Source organism: Equus quagga, chromosome 12 (genome assembly GCF_021613505.1).
Source record: "Equus quagga isolate Etosha38 chromosome 12, UCLA_HA_Equagga_1.0, whole genome shotgun sequence".
NCBI lineage: Eukaryota > Metazoa > Chordata > Mammalia > Perissodactyla > Equidae > Equus > Equus quagga.
In genome coordinates this window covers 10,853,693-10,874,319 of record NC_060278.1, presented here as the reverse complement: position 1 = coordinate 10,874,319, position 20,627 = coordinate 10,853,693, and the positions used below count along the sequence as shown (strand labels likewise).

General features: G+C 44.0%; 1 protein-coding gene across 15 annotated transcripts in view; it reads left to right on the top strand.

Annotated features, from left to right (window-relative positions):
- KIAA1217 (KIAA1217 ortholog) overlaps nucleotides 1-20,627 on the top strand; it is a 292,914-nt gene that overhangs the window by 121,703 nt on the left and 150,584 nt on the right. For 9 of the 15 annotated variants that reach the window (XM_046678956.1, XM_046678938.1, XM_046678947.1 and 6 more), the window contains exon 3: nucleotides 12,714-12,794. The exons of the other annotated variants lie outside the window; for them this stretch is intronic. In XM_046678956.1, the coding sequence (XP_046534912.1) occupies nucleotides 12,714-12,794 (81 nt within the window). The remainder of the gene's footprint in view (nucleotides 1-12,713; nucleotides 12,795-20,627) is intronic. 15 annotated transcript variants of the gene reach the window in all.

Sequence of the window (20,627 nt, the reverse complement as noted above, 5' to 3'; positions counted from 1 at the left end):
ATTTCCATGCAATTAATTGCAAGGTCTGTGCGAACATTTTAAATATAAACTTAAAAACAGTGCTTGACCCTTCTCATAAACGGGTGCTGATCTACTTATGATAGATTATGGTGGCCAGAGCACTACTGTTCCATTAAAAATAGAATCTTTTTTATGCTAACCAGTCAGATGCTCTATCTGTTTAAACTCTGTCCTCCATTTTGGATTTTAAAGCTCTTCAGTGGCATCTCAAAGTCAGCCCTATAATGAGAAGGTCAGTGTCAAACTAGGAGTAAATGCAGAGTCAGGGTTATTCTTGCTTTGCGATCTTGCCTTGAAAGAGTGAGTTCCTGTTCCCAGAGGCAAAGGATCTACTGCTGTGCCTTAGTTGATGATATACACATGGGATTTATTAGCTTTGAGAAGTAGAAAGTCTTCATGATACTTGGTAAATTACGAGGAGGGCCAAGGGGCCAAAAAGGAGATGAGCAGATTCTGTGCCAGACATCCCTGGCTAAGAGTTGAAATACCATGGAACGAATAGTCTGACAATTATGAGTGATCTTCTCAGGTTCGTCCTAAACCCTCACGCCTGGGGATGCAAACCAAAGGAGGGAAGGTGGCTTTGCCGGGATTTAGGATGGGGGGATGGCAGCTGGCCAGTACTCCAGGGAGTCCTGGAGGGTGAAATGGTATTGAGGCCTCCCCAAGAGCCCCAGAATGACCCCATATGCCTACACATCAGCCTCAGACCCACAGCAGCTTCCCGGGCAGAAGAGGAGAGAGAGATGTGCCATACAGGATGTATTCAGACCACTGGGGACTGCTCATCTCAATGATGTGGTTTCCTCTTTGCTCCCTGGCTGCAGGTCCCCCATCGCCTCACTCCACCTCAAAACTGTTGAACCAGACCTCTTTCAGAGGAGGGAAAATAAAGCCACTTCACCCCGTAGCGTTAACATTCCAGTATTGCACCTCCCCGATGTTCTAAAGGACAGGAGATGGGGCAACCTAGGCAGATGGTCCAAATGGAAATGGCTGTGAAATAATAGTGTCATTCCAACACTTATTTGGAGCTTATTTATGGTAAAAAACCACCTTTACAATAGCACTGCACAGTCACGCGTTGCTTAATGACGGGGACACGTTCTGAGAAATGCGTCGTTAGGCAATCTCATCGTTGTGTGAACATCTTAGTGTGCACTTACACAAATCTAGATGCTATAGCCTACTACACACCTAGGCTGTACGTCGTAATCTTATGGGACCACCTTCCAGTATGTGGTCCATTGTTCCAAAACCTCTTTATGCAGCATGTGACTTCTTTTTGTGAGTAGCAGTTTTCTGTTTTTCTTTCTCTCTCGACGCATTCCTCATTAGGTTTGTTCCATCAGATGTTTTCAACTTATTTCTTTATGAAGTTTAGATAGGAGGAGTGTCAAGGAAGTTCTGCATTAGCTTTTTTTTGCCCTTCTCCTCGAAGGGTAGTTGGCAATCTTAAGTGTTTTTTTAAAAGCCTTTTAATGGCACTACCCACTGCCCTGCTGATCATTTGTGAACTGTGGTTGCATCCCAGCTCCAAAAATTCCATATTTATGAGGCTAAACAGGAGCTATACAACTTTTAATTTATCTAAGGGCCTATTTTCTCTCTCTTGATTTCACTCTCTGTTTTTCAGTGTTAGGGCCAGCCAGAGGCTGTTTGTGTACTTAGAGATGTTTTCAACTTTTGTTCCTGCTATTTCCAAGCAATTAACAAAGTCTGTTTAGAGTTGAATTGTTATGTGCACACATTCCATTTTATATGTGTTGTAATTAGAGGGACGTGTATTAAACTTCGAGAAGAACTCCTAGAATTCCACCTTCTGTTTCAAAAGACTAAAATCTTTACTCATTTTATGAACAATAGATTTGACTGAATATTAAAAATGACAACCAATAGTATTCACTCAGCTGGGAGAATGTATGAATGCTACTCCAGTAACTTCAAAATCATGCTAGAGAGCTATAGCTGGGTTTGATTTTGTTTTTCTTTTTGCTCCTCTACAGATTATTTTCCTTAATTGCAAGGTTAAAAATACTAATTTGTAATTATGGTCCCAGTTATGCTGTATTTCTTATAATGATGATGTTTCATCACAGAAACTAGCAATTGATGATGGCTCGTGTTCCTTGTCTGTTTAAATAGTATCAGGCCATGTTTGAATTTAAGCAAGGGCATCATTCTCTTATTTAATTGCTATTAGCAGTGAAATGGAACTGTCTAGAATCGTCTTTGTCTAAGAAGGCATTTTTCTTTCAATAAAACTTATCAGCTTTCACAATAATTTTCAGCCCCCAAAGTTTATTTGGCTGTTTCCGGAGATTTGTAGGCCAGAAGCTGGGAAATGAGGCCAAGGTCCAGCTTTGAGCTCTCCCCACTGATGTGGGCTGGTGAGGGCAGGCGGGTTGGTTGAGCCGAGTCCCTGGGGCTCAGCACACGCATGGCAGCAGAGAACTGGAGATTAAACAGTAATTAGCTTGGGGTCAGGGGTTGTTGCAGATCCCTGGGTGGATGGGCCTCAGGACCTCAAGACAGCAAGTCTCACATCACAACCCAGGCTCCAGCTGGGGCTGGGGACGCTAACATCTGCCAGCATGATTTTCACTGGCTCAGGAATTAAGGCTACATGTTGAAGGTCTCTGTTCCTGCAGCTGAGCTGGCTGCGGTGGGCACAGCCAGACCTCAACCTTTAGCAGCAAAACGTTTCAGGAACTTTTTTTAACTGTGCATGCCTCAAGCTCCTTCTTCTTAATAATAACACTGCTGCTTTATTATTTTTAGAGCTTTACAGCCAACAATGCTTTTGTCCAGTTTACCTCACTTGTGCTCCTTGGTGACCTTGCAAAGTAGGCGGAACAATCGTCGCCATTTTGCAGATGTGGAAAGTGAGATTTAGTGGCTTAATGACCCACTACAAAGCCTCATGTTGGGTTAAGTAATTTATTCCAAGTAAGAGAGCTAAGGCGTGCTGCGCCTAGGTCTGGAACACGGGTCCTTGTGACTTGAGCTTCTTCCCACCTGCACTTCGAGCTTTGGAGCTGAGGGGCTGACAGCTCTGGCCCTGCATGCCAAGCCTTCCTCGGTAATGACTCTGTGAGGGGAGCTCTCTGGTGTGGCCAAGGATGTCAGGAGGCAGTTGTGTCTAGAGCAACCCAAAGCTAAGATTTGCCCTGGAGGTTGAATCTAACTCTTCGTTTTACACATAAGGAAATTGAGGACCAGGCAAACACCTAAGTTACACTGAGTGTGAGGCAGGGTCTGGGCTGGAACCCACGCTCCGATTCTCAGCCCAGTACTCTCTGGACCATTGAGCCTTACCTCTCCCTCAGAGTGGCATCGGTCATCATTCTGCAGATGCCACCTTTCTATCACTACCAGCTGTGATGGAAGCTTCCAGAGTAGATGTTGTGTGAAAAGGCGAGCCCCTTCTCATTGTAGATAGAGAAAGACAAGATGCTCAGAGGCATCCTTCAGCTGGGCTGGGTGCCCTTGACAGGTGGTGTGAATGACCTTGCTTCTGATGCAAGTTAAGGGGAATCGGAACTTCATTCCCAACTAGCCTCAATAAATGACTCCATTTCTCATCCCATCTTTCCTCCCTATTATTATTAAATGATCCCACTTCTCCTCTCTATTAAAATTCCTAGCTTTGGTAAGGTCTTGAGCGTGAGCAGGCTGCTCCTACAGCGAGGTCTGGTCAGATCGCGGCCCAGGCAAGTGTTAACTGGCACCTTCTATCACAGAAGGAAGCATAATTCCTCTGCAGCAGTTTACCCACGGGCGGCCACCGAAGCGAGGATGGAATGCATTACAAAGCCTTTGTAATAATGAGGGAGAAATAGAAACCTGGGGTTTGGACGCTCTTGTTTTCTTGAGGGGTTTTGAGTATTTTTGTTTAACTGGAGTTTAGTGTTCCAGGGGAGGAGGGTTTTGGTGAAAATTGAAGAGAAACCCTGCCAAACAGAAATTCCATATCAGATGGAGATTTTCCTCGTTTCAAGAAGGTGTGAGAGCAGCCAAGGAGCATGAAAGCATGGGGGAGTGGGGAGTCCGTGAGCCTGGAATGCTGTCCGAGCGAGTGGTGGCTGGAGATGAGGAATGCTCTCGATGGAGCAGGCAGGTGGGCTGGGGAGGCTGATATGCGTGTTGGTGAGCTTGCAGGCTGGCTCCCAGTGTAGTCAAAGCTTCCTAGCCACACATCTGAACTCCTGAGACCCGACGAGGTAGTTTATAGTCAAGAGGTAGACCCTCAAATCAAGCAGGCTGCCAAAGCCACAGCTCCCCAAGGACCATTGCCCCTTCCAGCCTTTCATTCATTCATTGGAGACGTGAAATCTGGGCACTGGAGAGACGCCTGCCTTCCTGGTGCTTACATTCCCGGGAAGGAAGGAGGACAGACAAGAAACAAGCAAGAAAGCAAACTGCCTAGTGTGTCAGGGGGTTCTTAGTGCTGTGGAGGAAAAATAAGCAGAATTCTCAAGGAACTGGTCACCCCATTGTCCATAGGCTGCACCTGGTTGGGGCACTTGCGAGAATGTCTGTCACCTTTGTGGAGATGACCTGCGTCAGCTCTCCTAGACACTTTATATAACTCTGGGCAGGGACATTTCCATGTCTGCTTCCTGCCTTTTCTCTCTTCGTTAAGCGGAAACATGGAGGCTCAGGAAAGAACTGAGATCTGTTCCTCAGACACGAGTCATCTTCTCACTAGTTCTCCATGCGTTTGTTTATCCTGAGGCCGCCCTTCACTGGCATGAGACCGAACTCTTTCAAATGTCTCATAAATCTATTGCATCACTTCAGTCTCATACTCTATGAGGTAGGAGGGGTGGATATTGAAACACAGAACTGAAGATGAATGACCAGGGTTAATGTTACAATATTTACCAGCTGCTGTGGCATGGGCTGCCAAGTCGGAACAGTGGCCATAAACCTTGGTGAGGCTAAAGGAGGAACAGGCTGAATGTCCACCCTGCATATGGCAGGGCTTCTAGCTTACTGTGCGCTCTGTTTGCTGCAGACATGACAGATTATAGAAATAATTGTGTCCCCCCGCAAACCCACTACTTTGAAGGCCCGCACTTCATTGTGTGCATAAGGATACAAAGCATATTTGGTTTTTGTTTTTTTAAAAAATCAGACTCCTTACTTCCATTTGACTCGGAGGAACCAGAGGGATTCAGACAATTCCCTCGGCCACATACCGGCACAGGAGCGGTGGCAGTCCTAATATTTATCAGGCTCTTCCTATGCCAGGGACTGCGCTATTGTACGCTAGGCACCGGGTTTAGCATTTCTCATAAGTTATCTCATTTTAGACAACAAACTGTAATATAAGCAATATTGTTACGATTTGTACTATCTTATGGATGAGGAAACCGCACGGGAAACATGACCAGGGCAGCATTTCCAAGGTAACATGCCCATAGTAACATGCCCACAGTAGTAACATGCCCATAGTAGTATCATGCCCACAGTAGTAACATGCCCAAGGTAACGTACCCATGGTCTCACTGATACTAAGTGTTGAAATTGAGGCTCAGGCCCTGTTCTGTCTCTTTCCAAAAGTTGTACCCCCAGTCACTGTCCTAAATTCACCATAGGATCACTTAGGGTACCTAGGAGTGAGAAAGTCTTAGGACTTCTGCCCTGAACTCCTCTTGTTAGATGTTGCAGCCTTTTTCATTTGTTTGTTTACCCTTGAGAGTCCCTCAGACTGTATCCTTTATTTTATTTATTTATTTTTTGTGTCAGGAAGATTAGGCCTGAGCTAACATCTGTTGCCAGTCCTCTTCTTTTTGCTTAAAGAAGATTGTCCTTGAGCTAACATCTGTGCCAATCTTCCTCTACTTTATGTGGGATGCTGCCACAGTGTGGCCTGATGAGCAGTGCTGGTCTGTGCAGGGGATCCGAACCTGCGAACCCCAGGCTGTGCAAGCGGAGTGCACGAACTCAACCACTACACAACCAGGCCAACCCCATCCTTCATTTTAAGATTGTTGTTATATCAATTATAAATCTTAGCGTGACTTACAAAGTCTGACAAGGCTACCTAATGTTATTCCATCTTTAATATTTTAAACATTCTTAGAAAAGGAGTTATACTACAATTGGGTTTCTCAGTTGAGTATCTTTTTTTCTTTTTATCCCAAATAACCTGAAATTTCTTTGGTCCCCAAGTTACTGATAGATGTGTCTCTTTAGGATAGAATTGCTTCTGAGACGATTTCCTCAAAATTTGTTTTTGTCGTGTTCTTTAGTTTTGCATCACAGGAGCTACTGATTTCTGTCTCTTCAATGGCAACTTTATTAAATCTATTAGACTTGCGGAATCAACTCTCTCCCTTCTGTGTTTGGTGTTAATGACACATGCGGTCAGCCCACTGCAGTTTTTGCACAGACTGGTTACCTACAGCCGAAGCGGGCTGCACAAAGGACTCGGGGAGGCATACTGAAGGGGATGAGGATTGACTCAAAGCAGTCAGTGTGGAGCACGTCTTGTTTCCTCCCCGGTTTGCGATTTCAGCTGCTTCCATCACGCCAGGCTGTCCTGCTGTACTTGCTAAGTTCAAGGCGCCCCCTCGTGGTGCAACTGATCCATAATCAACGTGAGAAAAAAACGCCGAGATTACAAATGATAAAGAGGCTATGCATTTAGATACGATCTTATTGTTCTTCTCATTCTTAAGCCTCCAAATGAATAAAATCTTGTTTTAAACTCATCAGTAGCTATTTATATCATACTCAATGCTAAGTTTTATTGGAGGTAGAAACGAATCGGAAAAGCAACCACAAATAATTTGATGCCAAATCCCAGGTGACGTTTAAAAATATTTTTTTATTACAAAAGTAGTACATGTGTGTTCTAGAAGTGCTAGAAAGAACAGATAAAGAGTAAAAGAATCATTTACGATCTCATGACCCACATGTATTAACATTTTGTTGTATATCCTATTTTTTTCTAGGCAAATAGACTCAGAGAAAACCAAACACGTACCGTTTTTTCTAACATGATTTTTTTCCACTGACTTGGATGTGTGAACTTCATTATGTGTTGTTACAGAGTCAGCTTCTTCATCATTGTTAGTGGCTGCTTAGTTTGATTGGTTTCATTGTGTACATCCTTGTGGATTGTTATAGATTATTTCCTTAAAGTCAGTTGCACCGAATAGAATGGCTGAATCAAAAGGGTAGGCAAAGTTTTAAAGCATTTGGTATTTATTGCCTGGTTATTTGTTAAAGCAAAGCATCTTTTCAAGAATGCATTTTTTTTTTTTGTCTTCACGTTTCTAACATTTATTTGCATTCTTACTCAGTGCCAGGAATTGTGCATCATGATTTACCTGCATTTGTCTCATTGAATACTCACAACAGCCTTGTGAAGTAAATACTATTATTGTCCCCACCTTACAGATAAGGAAAGTCAGGCTTAAGGAAATTAACTAGCTGTTATGTGATTTCAACTGCAAGGAGGGGCCGACCCCGTGGCCAAGTGTTGAGTGCGCATGCTCCACTTCAGCGGCCCAGGGTTTCGCCTGTTCCGGTTCTGGGCATGGACATGGCGCCTCTCATCAGGCCAGGCTGAGGCAGAGTCTCACATAGGGCAACCAGAGGGACCTACAGCCAAGAATATACAACTATGTACTGGGGGGCTCTGGGGAGAAGAAAAAAAAAAGCAAGGAGACAGTAGGTTTTCGGGAATTTGATAAAAATAGCACTTCATACTCCTTGAATCTTGAACTAAGTGGAAACTAATACTGATAATTCTGCATTTGTAGAATAAAGAACAAGAAGGTTGACAGTAAGAGAGGAGGAACAGGAAATCTGCTTCCATAAATTTAGAAACATGGATGAAAATCTCGGTGAAGGCTCTGGCAATTAGATCTCCATGTTAGAAGAAGATACGGTGGACGACTCCATGATTGCTGTCTAATTACAAACTCTAAGGACTCCTAATATAGACGTGTTGCCACTAGATCTTATAATTTTTCCCTGAATGCGTTTTCTTTAACCACAGTTAGTCTTCAAACTGATTAAATTGCTCCCAAATAGTCAAAAGTTGCTAGAGGTAAAGCGATATCAGAAAATCTTCCATTTCTGAACAGAACCAGAACCTTCTGTGCGTTTGTACATTTTACCAGTCTGCAGTGTTCCTTACAGTTTCTCTCATTGTTCACTAGATACCTACATTTCAGTCTTGCCACCTTTAACAACACTCTTTTCTTTTTATATTGTCATCTGTGTTATAGAAAACTCAGAGAGAGACATAGCGAAAGAAAGAAAATAAATATTGCTCATCGTTGGCTGTTATAAATACCCTATGTGTGCTGTTTGTTTGTGGTTCTCTGTGCCACATCTGTGCAGTGGACATTTACCTGATGTGTGCTATTCCCGATCGGCTCTTTTCAGGCTCCTCAGCATTGTCTTCATCCTTAGGAAGGAAATTTTGAACCTCTTTTCCAAAGATTCCTGCCACACTTAACCTTTCAAAGAGATCTCAAGTACCCTTCAGTATAAGGGCAACATCTGTTGTTTCTCTTTGCCGTTTTCCTCTTATGAGAGCCATTGGATTTATGTGTAGTCTTTGAAATAATCGAAGTGTCCTTCTGTTTAATTTTTATGCATTATTATTTTTGCTGCTCCAGCTGTTTCCTTGAGGTGGCAAGTCTTGCATTTTCTGTTATTCTCCCTTCATCTTGCTGCAGCCTCGATATATGGATAAACTACTTGATCATCAGTATAATTCTCTGAAGTGACTCGGAAACACACAGCTCCTTTCCCACCCACTCTTATTTTTTTAGGAATAATTTTCTATTTTAGAGTCAAATCCATAAATCAGTCTTGGAAGTTCTACACACTTGATTTAACAGGAGTATGTGAGTGGCCTAAGGAAATCCAGTTTTCTTTCTCTGCGTTCTTACCAGAGGGCTCAAAATCTGTGGGGTTCAAAACAGTTTCCACGCAGATGGAGACTGCTGAGAAGTGAAAATTCTTTCTGTGAGTTTAATTTTGTAATCCTGAGAAAATTTATCTGTCACGATGGAGGCTGATGTTCCTGTGGCCTCGAGTTCTGAAGCCCTTTCTCTGTAGGAGCCATGGATCTCTGAGAAGGACCGCCTGCCTCTCCAGCACCCGCGGTCCCTCCTGCTCTGATGCTGGGAGACGCTTCCTGCTTCTGTGTTTTCTTGACCTCAGTCAGTGAACATAGAGAAAGATGCAGCCAGTGCTCCAAGTTTGAAGGTTCTGACCACTCGTGTCTTTCTCTTGTTCCTATTGTCTTTTCTTTTGAGCTCATGTTGGTTTATAATAATATATAAATTTCAGGTCCATATCGTGATGTTTCAACTTCTATATAGACTACATCATGTTCATCACCAAAGTCTAGTTGCCATCCATCACCATATGTATGTGCTTTTTTTTTTTAAAGATTTTATTTTTCCCTTTTTCTCCCCAAAGCCCCCCAGTACATAGTTGTATAGTTCTCATTGTGGATCCTTCTAGTTGTGGCATGTGGGACGCTGCCTCAGCGTGGTCTGATGAGCAGTGCCATGTCCGCGCCCAGGATTCGAACTAATGAAACACTGGGCCGCCTGCAGCGGAGCGCGCGAACTTAACCACTCGACCACGGGGCCAGCCCCCATATATACGTGCTTTTTTAACCCTTTCGCCCTCCTCCCATCTCCCTTCCCTGTAGCAACCACCAATCTGTTCTCTGCATCTGTGTTTGTTTGTTTGTTTGTCTTGCACATATGAGTGGAGTCACAAGATAATTCTCTTTTCTGTCTGACTTATTTCACTTAGCATAATACCGTCAAAGTCCACCTATGTTGTCACAGATGGCACGATTTCACCATTTTTCTGGCTGAGTAGTATTCCATTGTATATGTATACCACAGCTTCTTTATCCATTCATCCATCAGTGGGCACTTAGTCTGTTTCCAAGTCTTGGCTATTGTGAACAATGCTGCAATGAACATAGGGGTGCACATAGCCCCTACTTTCTTGACTTTCAGATGATTCTTACCTAAAGCAGTTGTTTTAGCGACTTCCTTGTCCCATTGTGTCCAGGTATTCTATTCTTGTTGCAGGTTCCTCTGCTTAGCATCACCTTGCAGAGAGAGCTTGTGGTCTCCGCCCCTCCTGGCAGCCTTGTCATCAGGGGGCCAATCTCCTCCAACCCCTCCATTTGCTGTTGTTTCTGCAGGGCTGTCTCCCCTGGGTTCTCTGCCCTCAGCCCGTTTTATTCCCCGTCGCCTGGGGATGGAAACTGATTCTCTGTATCCTTTTTCCCCTTGCCTGTCCACAGCAGCTCTTCACATCTCTCATCCTGTTTTTTATCTTGCACTTTTATTTATCGCACACCTCTGGGGCTCTGAGATATGTCCTTCATAGTCGATGAAGCCTGTAAAACTCGGAGCAGGAGAATTGGAGGCCCTACAGCAACGCTCGTCTTTCTAGCGAGAATATATTCACCTCGAAAAGGGCTCTTATGAGGTCAGTCTAGCTAATAGCTCTTCTAACGGGGTCACTCCCCTTTTCTCCTAAAAGTCCTTCCGAGTTCTTTTCCTCTTTTTTAACTCCTAAGTGCATTCTGGGTAGAATATTTCAGTACGGTTCTTGTCTGGAGGCCTGTCTGTTGGCTTTTGGGCTTTTGGATATGGCCCTCTGTATTCCGGTGATCTTTGTCTTGTGGAGATTCATGTCTGATAAGTGTGTGAGACTAGCATCCGAATAATATAAAGTTACTCAGAAATAAAAGAAACACACATATTTTATATATATGCATATATCTGCATCCATAATGGTGGTATGGATCATGGATATTTCAGATTCAGTTTTGATGGTATTTAGGGCCTCTGCGTCTGTCGGTCATCCATATGGACACATCTATATGCATGTGCAGTAATATATGAAGTCAGCTGCCAGGTCATAACGTCTCATTGGCTGATTATTTTCCTGTTTTTTTCTTTTTCATTGTGGTAAAATATGAAGGGCATAAACCTACCATGCTAACCATTTTTAAGTGTACAGTTCAGTGGTGTTAAATACCTTTGCATTGTTGTGCAACCCATCCCCAGAACTCTTTTCATATTGCAGAATTGAAACTCTGTATGCCTTAGACCATAACTCCCCCCTCCCCTCCACCGCCCGCCCCTGGCACCCACCATTCTACTTTCTGTCACTATGCATTGTCTACTCTAGGTACCTCACAGAAGTGGACTCCTGCATTATTTGGCTTTTTGTGACTGGCTTTTTTCACTTTGCATAATGTTCTCAAGGTTTGTTCATGTTGTAGCATGTGACAGGACTCCTTTTTAAGGCTGAATAATATTCTACTATATGTATATACCATGTTTTGTTTATCCGCTCATCTGTTGATGGACATTAGGGGTGCTTCTCCCTCTTGGCCGTTGTGAATAATGTTGTATGAACATGGGTGCATAAATATCTCTTTGAGATCCTGCTTTCAATTCTCATTGGCTGATTTTGGATGCAAGAATAAGTCATTCTTCTTTCATGGAGATTATGAAAATTTTGTTTTCTTAAAACACAAAAATATCTTCCCACTATGATTTTTTAAAAAACAAAGCCCTGTGGCCTAGTGGTTAAGTTTGGTGAGCTCTGCTTCGGTGGCCCAGGTTCAGTTCCTGAGCATGCACCTACACCACTCGTCAGCAGCCATGCTGTGGCAGTGACCCACATACAAAATAGAGAAAGATTGGCAGTAGATGTTAGTTCAGGGTGAATCTTCTTCAGCAAATAATAATAATAATAATAATAAAGTCCAAAAATTAGTCAGTGGATCAAAAAGAATTGAAATATTTATTTATTTATTTATTTTTTTGAGGAAGATTAGCCCTCCTCTTTTTGCTAAGGAAGACTGGCCCTGACCTATCATCTGTGCCCATCTTCCTCTGCTTTATATGTGGGATGCCTGCCACAGCATGGCTTGTCAAGCAGTGCGTAGGTCTACACCCGGGATCTGAACTGGCGAATCCCAGGCTGCTAAAGTGGGACATGAGAACTTAACCAACTGCACCACCAGGCCAGCCCAGGAATTGAAGTATTTAAATACTGGCACAGTACGCATAGTAAACTGAAGGCATTCTCCAGGGTCAGCCAGGTTCAGGTGTCAGAGTTTCTTTCCTGAATTGTGATTCTGATCTTCTGTTCCTGTAAGTATACACATTGGGTCTAGTCATGAAAAACTCTTGTCATCCTATGTGGCAAAGCACAGACACAGAGCACTGTGTCACAGGCCTGTCTTTGGAGAGCAGCCCAGTGGCCAGTGCCAAGCAAGATGGCAGGCTGGGGCTTGCCACCAGACTGCATTCTGACTAAGGAAGGTATTTTCTTCTGGCTCCGGTAACTGCCCTGCAGCCTTGGGACAACCTCAGGACAATAGGCCAGTGTGACATATTCTCGGACGACAAGGTGAATTGAGATCCTCCTGTGGCAGGATATTTTGGGGAAAACTCGTTGCCAGGCGGGACTTGCTTTCAACGTTTCTCTCTATAACATAAGGATGGAACTGCCACCATCCTTCCCTTCTTTGAGGGGAGGGGGTCACCTGTGCCACATTGTCATCATGAACGAATAGATGGTCCATTGGGTCCAGCTATTCTTTTTCTATTCATGTTTTCACCCTTTTTCTTTTCTATTTCTCTCTCTCTTTTTCTCCTGCCACACAGGCTTTGCAGTGCATGCTGATCTCTCTTCAGGCAGAACTTGACATTCAAAGGTACTTGATGAAAATTGAGTCATCCCAGCGAGTTAGTACTCTACCTTTTCTTTCTCTGCATTGGGTTGCTCCTCACCTCGTGCCTTTTTCTCAACCGCGTGTGACATTCTAATCAGTGTCAGCCACTAAACCAGATGGCCTGGACGTTTCGCTGTCTACCCCAAGCCCTGATTTAAACCTGGCAAAGCCAGACGCTTGCAGCCTTCTGAAACACGTGCATCGTTTTTAAACTGTGAGAGTTAATATTACACTGAGCACTAATTGCATGCTTGCTTCGAAATATTTCCTTGACTTCCCACAAATTGCGTTGTGGAATCCACAGTCATGCGGCAGTGAGTCAGAGGCCTCTGCTCCGTCGCCTGAGGAGTGGGGCTGTCTAACGGGAGACTCCGTCCTCGCCAGCTGACTCAGGGCAGAACAGTCGTGGAAGTAAAGTAGAAGCCTACATCATTCGAACAGTCTCAGAGCTCTGTGACTCCTCCTCCACTCAGTTCCAGTAAACCCAATATCTGGTCCAGATCGTTTTCCTGGCATATATCTTAATACTAAAAATGATGGGAATGAACACGTTTATATAGAACTTAATATGCGCCAGGCACTGTTCTAAGCGCTTTACGAGTATTAACTTCTCTCAGCCACCTCATGAGGTAGGTGTACTGTGGTCTCATTTTAAAAATGAGGAAACTGAGGCACAGAGAAGTTAAGTAACCTGCCCAAGGCCACAGAGCTAGTAAGTAACAGACTTGGGACTGGACTCCAGGCAGCCTGGCCTCAGAGTCAGTTTTCCACATATTTTTTATTTGCCCGTAATTCTCAATGCCCTCTGGTTCTTAAGAGGTCAGGATAAACCTGGAAGGGAGTGGGGCGAGTTTCCAATCCCTTGGCTTAACTTTGGACACCTGTACCAACTGACCCTTTGGCACACACCTCTTGTGCCCTGACCATGGACTGTTTCTGTATCGTCTCCTGAGCATGCACAGGGCAGAACGTGTGGTCTTTTCTGTGAGGCCTGAACCATCCTGTGCTTCCGAAGCATCCAGCAACCTGGCTTTTGTACAAAGGTGACTTCTTTCCCATTCGGTCGGTCTTCAGTGACCACACTGACCTCTTGGCCTTTTCTTTCTTAATATTCAGTCTCTTTGATCTTTTTTTAAGAATAATAAGCTCAAATGGGAAAGCTCCTGCCCAAACAAATCGACACAGAGGTAAAAGTTGTATAGACATACTACAGAGAATCACCGTCATGCCCTGCGCCATCTCAATTCTGCTGGGCCGGGCACCTTCAGTTTTCTCTAGGAGTTCTTAATTGTTTTCACATTCGTATAATTCATGCCAGATAGAGGCATCTTTATGATTGCCTTGCACACACACTGTGCACTAAATAGAAAGGCAGGAAGGGAAAAGAACGTCATGAGGAGTTCTTCCCTACAACTCAATACACTGCCATTAACTCTTCCTTTCTAATTTTGGAACAGAGATTTGACATGATGATGTGGGATTTTCCGTTATCAAAAGTAGAGTCTGGGGTCCTCCTTACTATTCCTTTTTTCCTTATGTTTGAAACAAATAAATTCTCAGGCCTGACTTTTTTTTATTTTTTGGCATCTCAGCAAATAATGGGATATTTGAGAAATTTTTCAAGGTTCTTTTTAAGCATTTATACGCAAGTTACCGTGACAGTGGTGTTTTTTGGAGAAGGAAGGAGATGAAAGTTAGCGTTGGAAATAGAAGGTGTTCTTTCTCCCCTCTGGGAAGGGAGTAACTCTCAGAGCGGCTGTGGATGTCAAATTCTCTGTTTTGAAGTTGGAGGTGACCATTTACCAACTTCGGGCAAGGTGGACACAGTGAGGAGTGCAGTAGGGAGCCAAGCCCCCTAGAACCACCCTAAAGAGAATGGTTCTACAGAAAGGTCACTACACACTTCACGTCATTTACAGTTGACAAATTCCTGTGCACTTTTTCTCCTCACTACAACTATATCAAGTAGATATTCTGATTCTTTGATAAAAGTGAGAACTAAGGTTCAGAGAGATTTCCTATGAGGTCACAGTGTCAGCGCATGGCAGGACTGGAGTCTGCATTGTGTAAGAATAGCCTGATAAAAAGAGTTAAGTCATGGGGCCAGCCCAGTGGTGTAGTGGTTAAATTCACACTCTCTGCTTTGGCAGCCTGGGGTTTGTGGGTTGGGATCCCAGGTGCGGACCTACACTCTGCTCATCAAGCCACGCTGTGGTGGCATCCCACGTATAAAATAGAGGGAGACTGGCCCAGATGGTAGCTCAGGGCCATCTTCTCACCAAAAAAAAAAAAAGGAGAGTAAAATCCTCTCATTCTAAATCTTGTCTTCCTTCCATCTCTCCAAATGCTGGTATTCTTTCCTCTAGCAGGACTAGAAGAAAAGAGAAACTTGGGCCTGAAAAGCTAGTTGGAACTTTCACAAGGTGTTTTTTCATTTGAAAATCACTCCAGTGAAATTGGGATGGTGGTTGTGGGAAGCGGGGTGTAGGGAGGGTGCATGTTTTTGGAAATGTGAGTTTGAAAGTAACAGCAAACTCTACTCCTCCGATGTCTGGAGAGGGTCTGTCTACAAGCACCGGAGCCTTGGCGGCCTCGGGCCCCACAGTATCCTCTGTGACCCAGCTCTCTGTGGCGCCTTCGCTCTGGGGGGTGGGATGGATGTCCTCACATCTCCCACGATGCCTAGGGAGGGGGCCTCTGCTACCAGGAAGAGCCTCTTTGGTTTCACAACAATGCGGTTAAGCTCTGGGGACACCACCCCTGGCTTGGGGCCCCCACATCCTCTCCAGAAAGAACTGAAGTCTGGGCCACAGGGATGAGCTTAATCACGGCTTTTGTTCAGAGGTCGTCTAAGGTGCATATTTAGCGCTAAGTGTTGTGCTGGTTGTATTTTGCTTGAAATTTCAAAGCCTGCAAGCAGGTCCGTTTCCTTTCATCGCTGTAATAACAGCAGTCCTCACAGGGACACCTTTTCTTCTGAAGCTTTTAAGTGCATTCCTGGCTCTCTGAATTGCAAAGGCATCCGCTGCCTTGCTCCAGCCTCTCCCAGTGAGGACTGTGGGAGCCAAAGCCTGTGAAACTGTTGGTTTGTTTATAATGCTCATCTTCTTGTTTCAAAAATAAAGAGACTGATTGAGTCAAGGTAGCTTGCAATAAAGAGACATCTACCTGAAGGTGGATTAACTAAAAATCAAGCCGTGAAACCTCGTAGGAAGAGGAAACAAATCTACAAATATAGCTAACTATGATTGGCTTGAACATTAAATTTAACTTCGACCTTTCTGATATACAGGATATTTTATACACAGTCATGCACCCCATAACGACGTTTCAGTCAATGACGGACCGCGTTTACCACAGTGGTCCCATAAGATTAGTACCATACAGCCTACGTGTGTAGTAGGCTACACGATGGAGGTTTGTGTGAGGACACTCTGTGATGTTCGCATAACAAAATCACCTAACAATGTGTTTCTCAGAATGTGTCCCCGTCCTTAAGCGACACGCAACTGTACTCATTATAAGACAAAGTAGTACTTGTTACTCCTTTATGAAGCAAAATTATTTTCCTTGTTTTAAATTCTAAAGGAAACATTGTTTGTTCATGCTTTCGTAAAAGGGACATCAATCAATTGACATAATAGACAGGGTCAACAAGAAAACAGCAGTATTCTTAATCTGACCTTTTATTTTGTGTCAATTCCTTCAAGAGGAAAACACAACACTAAATAATACTTGCAGGAGCTGCAGTGTCTGAATTGGGTGAAGTGGGTGGGGGGCTAAGTTCCCGAGCTCCAGATTGGGAACTTGCTGATGTGTAACTTTCTGAGTTGATGGAAGGATGCGAAAGAGAGAGGGTGGCAGGCTAGGCCTTATCTTCTTTCAGTAGCCTTTATCTCATCCTGGCTTTGGAGGGAAGTCAGAGCAGCCAGTTCAAGGTGTTATTTCAGAAGCAAATCTGTGTCATGTTACAGGTAGGACACCAGGTGGACAGGTGGCACGTTGACATCTATTCCCAGAAGTGGAGAAGGCAGCCCTGCATGCTGACCTGGTGAGGGGCCCACCCTCTGTCTGCAGGCCGGCAGGCTTCAGCTGCTCCTCGAGGCACAGCCAAACCGGTTAAAGGAAAAAACAAGGACAACTGTAATTTTAACAGCCTTAAAATTAAGTTACTGTGATGGTATCAGAACTACAGATATGAGAGACTGTCTCTTTAAAAGGTGAAGTGCATAATCTGCGTGTCCAAAATTATTTGATGACCTTTGCCTCGTCTTTCTTTTTTTTTTTTTGTTGAGGACAGTTAGCCCTGAGCTAACATCTGCTGCCAATCCTCCTCTTTTTGCTGAGGAAGATTGGCCCTGAGCTAACATCTGTGCCCATCTTCCTGTATTTTATATGTGGGACACCTGCCACAGCATGGTTTGATGAGCGGTGCGTAGGTCTGTACCCGGGATCTGAACCTGCGAACCCCAGGCCGCCGAAGCAGAGTGTGGGAACTTAACTGCTGTGCCACCAGGCCTGGCTTTTCTTTCTTAACTGTATCGTTTTTGGAATTGGAAGTCCATGCAATTCTGGATTCCTGCAAAATTTTGCATTGCATGAAAATGAAAATGGGTCTTCCTTCCTGTGTTTTCCTAAAATTTGTGTCCTCATTTCAGGGGCCGTGTATAAGGACAAATCTTTTTACCTGGCGTTTAATCATATGGAATACACATGAGAAGACAGGAATGGGCATGAGTATTTTCAGGTCGCCATCAACAAGAATCTTTCTAGATTCTAAATGTTTTGTGAGAAAGTTTACCTTTCCCCTGATCCACTCTTTGGAAATATGTTTATTCAGTCATTTCCTGATTTGCGAACATAATATATTCTCATTTTGGAGAAATAAAGAAAAAAGCATGTCGCTCATAAATATCTCTTATAAAGAAAATCAGTGCTAGTATTTGAGTGTTGCCTCCATTTAAATTATGAAAAAAAATCCTTAAAAAATCTTGATTCTGATTACCTAGTATTCCATAGTATGACTACATTGTAATTTGTTAACCGGTCTTCTAAGTCGTTTCTAGATTTTGTTTATTCTATTAAAGGTGTAATAGGTACACATTTTGTCCCTGACATTCTAGTACAGGAAGTATCACTTTTTAAATTTTTGCAAATCTAATTAATCTGGCTTGTCTTCAGCAACTATTGAAAATTTTGTTCTCATTACTTGGGGGTCATTAAGAAATCCTAAGGGGTCTGGCCTGGTGGTGTTAAGCTCACGTGCTCCACTTCGGCAGCCCAGGGTTCGCCAGTTCAGATCCTGGGCACAGACCTACACACTGCTCATCAGGCTGTGCTGTGGCTGCGTCCCACATAGAAGACCTAGAAGGATTTACAACCAGGATATACAACTATGTACTAGGGCTTTGGCGGGGGGGGGGGTGGGGGGGGGGGAGGAGGAAGATTGGCAACAGAGGTTAGCTCAGGGCCAATCTTCTTTACCACCCCCCGCCTCCAAAAAAAAGAAATCCAAGGGAGTGTGTCTAGTCCATAGAACTGGGTAGGCCCTCTTGGTCTCCTAGGACTCAGCAAATGGCCTCCCATGCTGTCTGTTGCAGTGGGCTTGTGGGACTCTCTGCCAAGCCTCTCAAGCTTGGGCACCCAGTTTCAGCCGCTGTAAGCATGTCACACATCCTTCCTCCTTGGGGGGAAGAGGCCACTCCTTGTAAATGGAATCTGGGTGTCAACGATTCAAGAACACTGTCACCATCACCTCACCACCAACAAAACTAGCATCCTCTTCCTGGCCCTGGAAAACCATTCACCCCCTCTTCCTGCCCAGTTAGCAACATCCCTCCTCTCCCATTCTGGCGGCCACCTCCAGATTCATTTTCCAAATGCCTTTACCTTCTAAGGCCAATCTAGGGAGAAGGTCTTCAGGGTGGCCTCTATAGCATAAGGACACCGTTAACAGCCCTTCTCCCCGGGAAGACCTTAGAACACAAAGGCTTGGCAGTTTTCCCAGAAAGTTGGGGTGATAGGAGTAGATGTTCCATAATTTTTTTGTTTTTGTTGCTGACAACTATGAGGACAAGATAAATTAATAATATCTCAAAAGATTAATCTGACACGTGAACAACTCAAAAGAGAGGATCTGTGTACTATACTGCTTCTTTACATAATGAGAAAGCATCCTTTTCTGCAAAGAGGTGTCCTTGTCATTTCTTCCTTGGCATCTGTAAGATGGGGCTTTGCATGGCAAGAGTGGGTTGGCAGAGGGGTCCCACTCAGCTCTCTCGGCTCATTGCAGTGCCTGCCTCACCGCATGTATGCTTGTGGCCATCTCTAGACAGGGAGGCAAGGGGCAGTGACTACTTGGCATCACCCCCTTGTCATCTTTCTGATCTGATAATGAAGTAATACACACAGTGAAGGAAAATGTGGAAACAAAAGACACGGTTGTACTTTGCTCAGCTGCTGAATCATCTGATTTTACACCAGACCAAACATCTTTCTGTTTGCACAGGTGAAAATCATGAAAAATGTCTGGGTACTCTTTGGGTGGAAAGAGGGAGGAAGGGGTTGAAATCGTACCCTTGAAGAAACAGGGAACAAACTGAGTTTATCAAGGATAATTCATCAAAATAAATCCCAGAGAAAATGCTTCGCCTTTGTCCAAGCTGGGGAAGGGAAATACTAGTTTTCAGAGCTAAATGTAAGTCTCTATGAGGATCTCAGATATGCACAGTTGGAAATTGGCATTAGAATGGGGTTTGGTACATATACATCCTTCTCGCTGTAAAGCCCAGAAGTTCCTGGTTACCAGTAAACCTGGCATGTGTCCACAGACTGCTCACATGAAGTGCCCAGATACACACTGGACACTCAGTTGTGTGTTTGTATTACCAGCAGGACTTTTTAGAGCTTGCACCCAAGTTTTCTATTAAAAACAAAAGCTGATCTTCTCCTCTAAGTCTTTAGCATCAGGCCCACTCAAAAGTTTCGTAAGTGTTATAAAACTAAGTACAATCTCTCTTAAATTTGTATTGCACTTCTTACATAAATCTTCCATTTCGAGAACCACAGATGTGCTTAGTCTATTCCCCAGATTGGCCATCAGCCACAGAAGTTGTGAGAAGCAGCCAAAAAGCCATGTGGGGACCAGGGCCCACTGCTGCAGAAGCACACCTGGCTGATGGTCCTAGGACTCACCTGAGAATGGCAGGTGGCCGGCCCAAAGGGAGAGGATCTGGGTTGATGTGGCCACCTGGGATGGGTTTATTAAGGATGGGAGGTGGGATGGAAAGCGGGTATGCCTTAGGAGGGCTCTTTGTCTTTCTTCCCATCCGCAGACCCAAAGCCAGCATAGGTTTTAGACTTTGGAAACGAGGAGAATTGTGGTTCTAGAAAGGACTCTATAGGCAAATTTAGAAGCTTAAACCTTCCTAGTGACAATTTGCTAATTCTTCTGATGCTAGAGGATTGTGGAGCAGGAATGGTGGAGGAAACTAATGTCTCGGTATGGTCCCTTGTTTAATTTCTGATATCTTGCTCTTTGAATCTTTTGAACTGGAAAGTTTTCTTTGGTTGAAGTCAGAATTTTGACTGAAATTTTGAGTTAAAAGCTTCATGAGTGCAAGAAATGGGGTTGACGTGTCTGACTGTCATGATTAAATGAACCACGTCAATTAATGAGTACTTGGTTAATGAGTCATTCTGAACATATTTGCGTGCGGGAAGCTTTACTCTATTTCCAAATTCTCTGTGGCAGACTAGGCTTTAATTAGGATGAAGTAAGACTTCAGTAAGGCAACGTCGAGTTTTCTTTTCAAAATGTAACATAATCCGAGGCACAGTGTACACA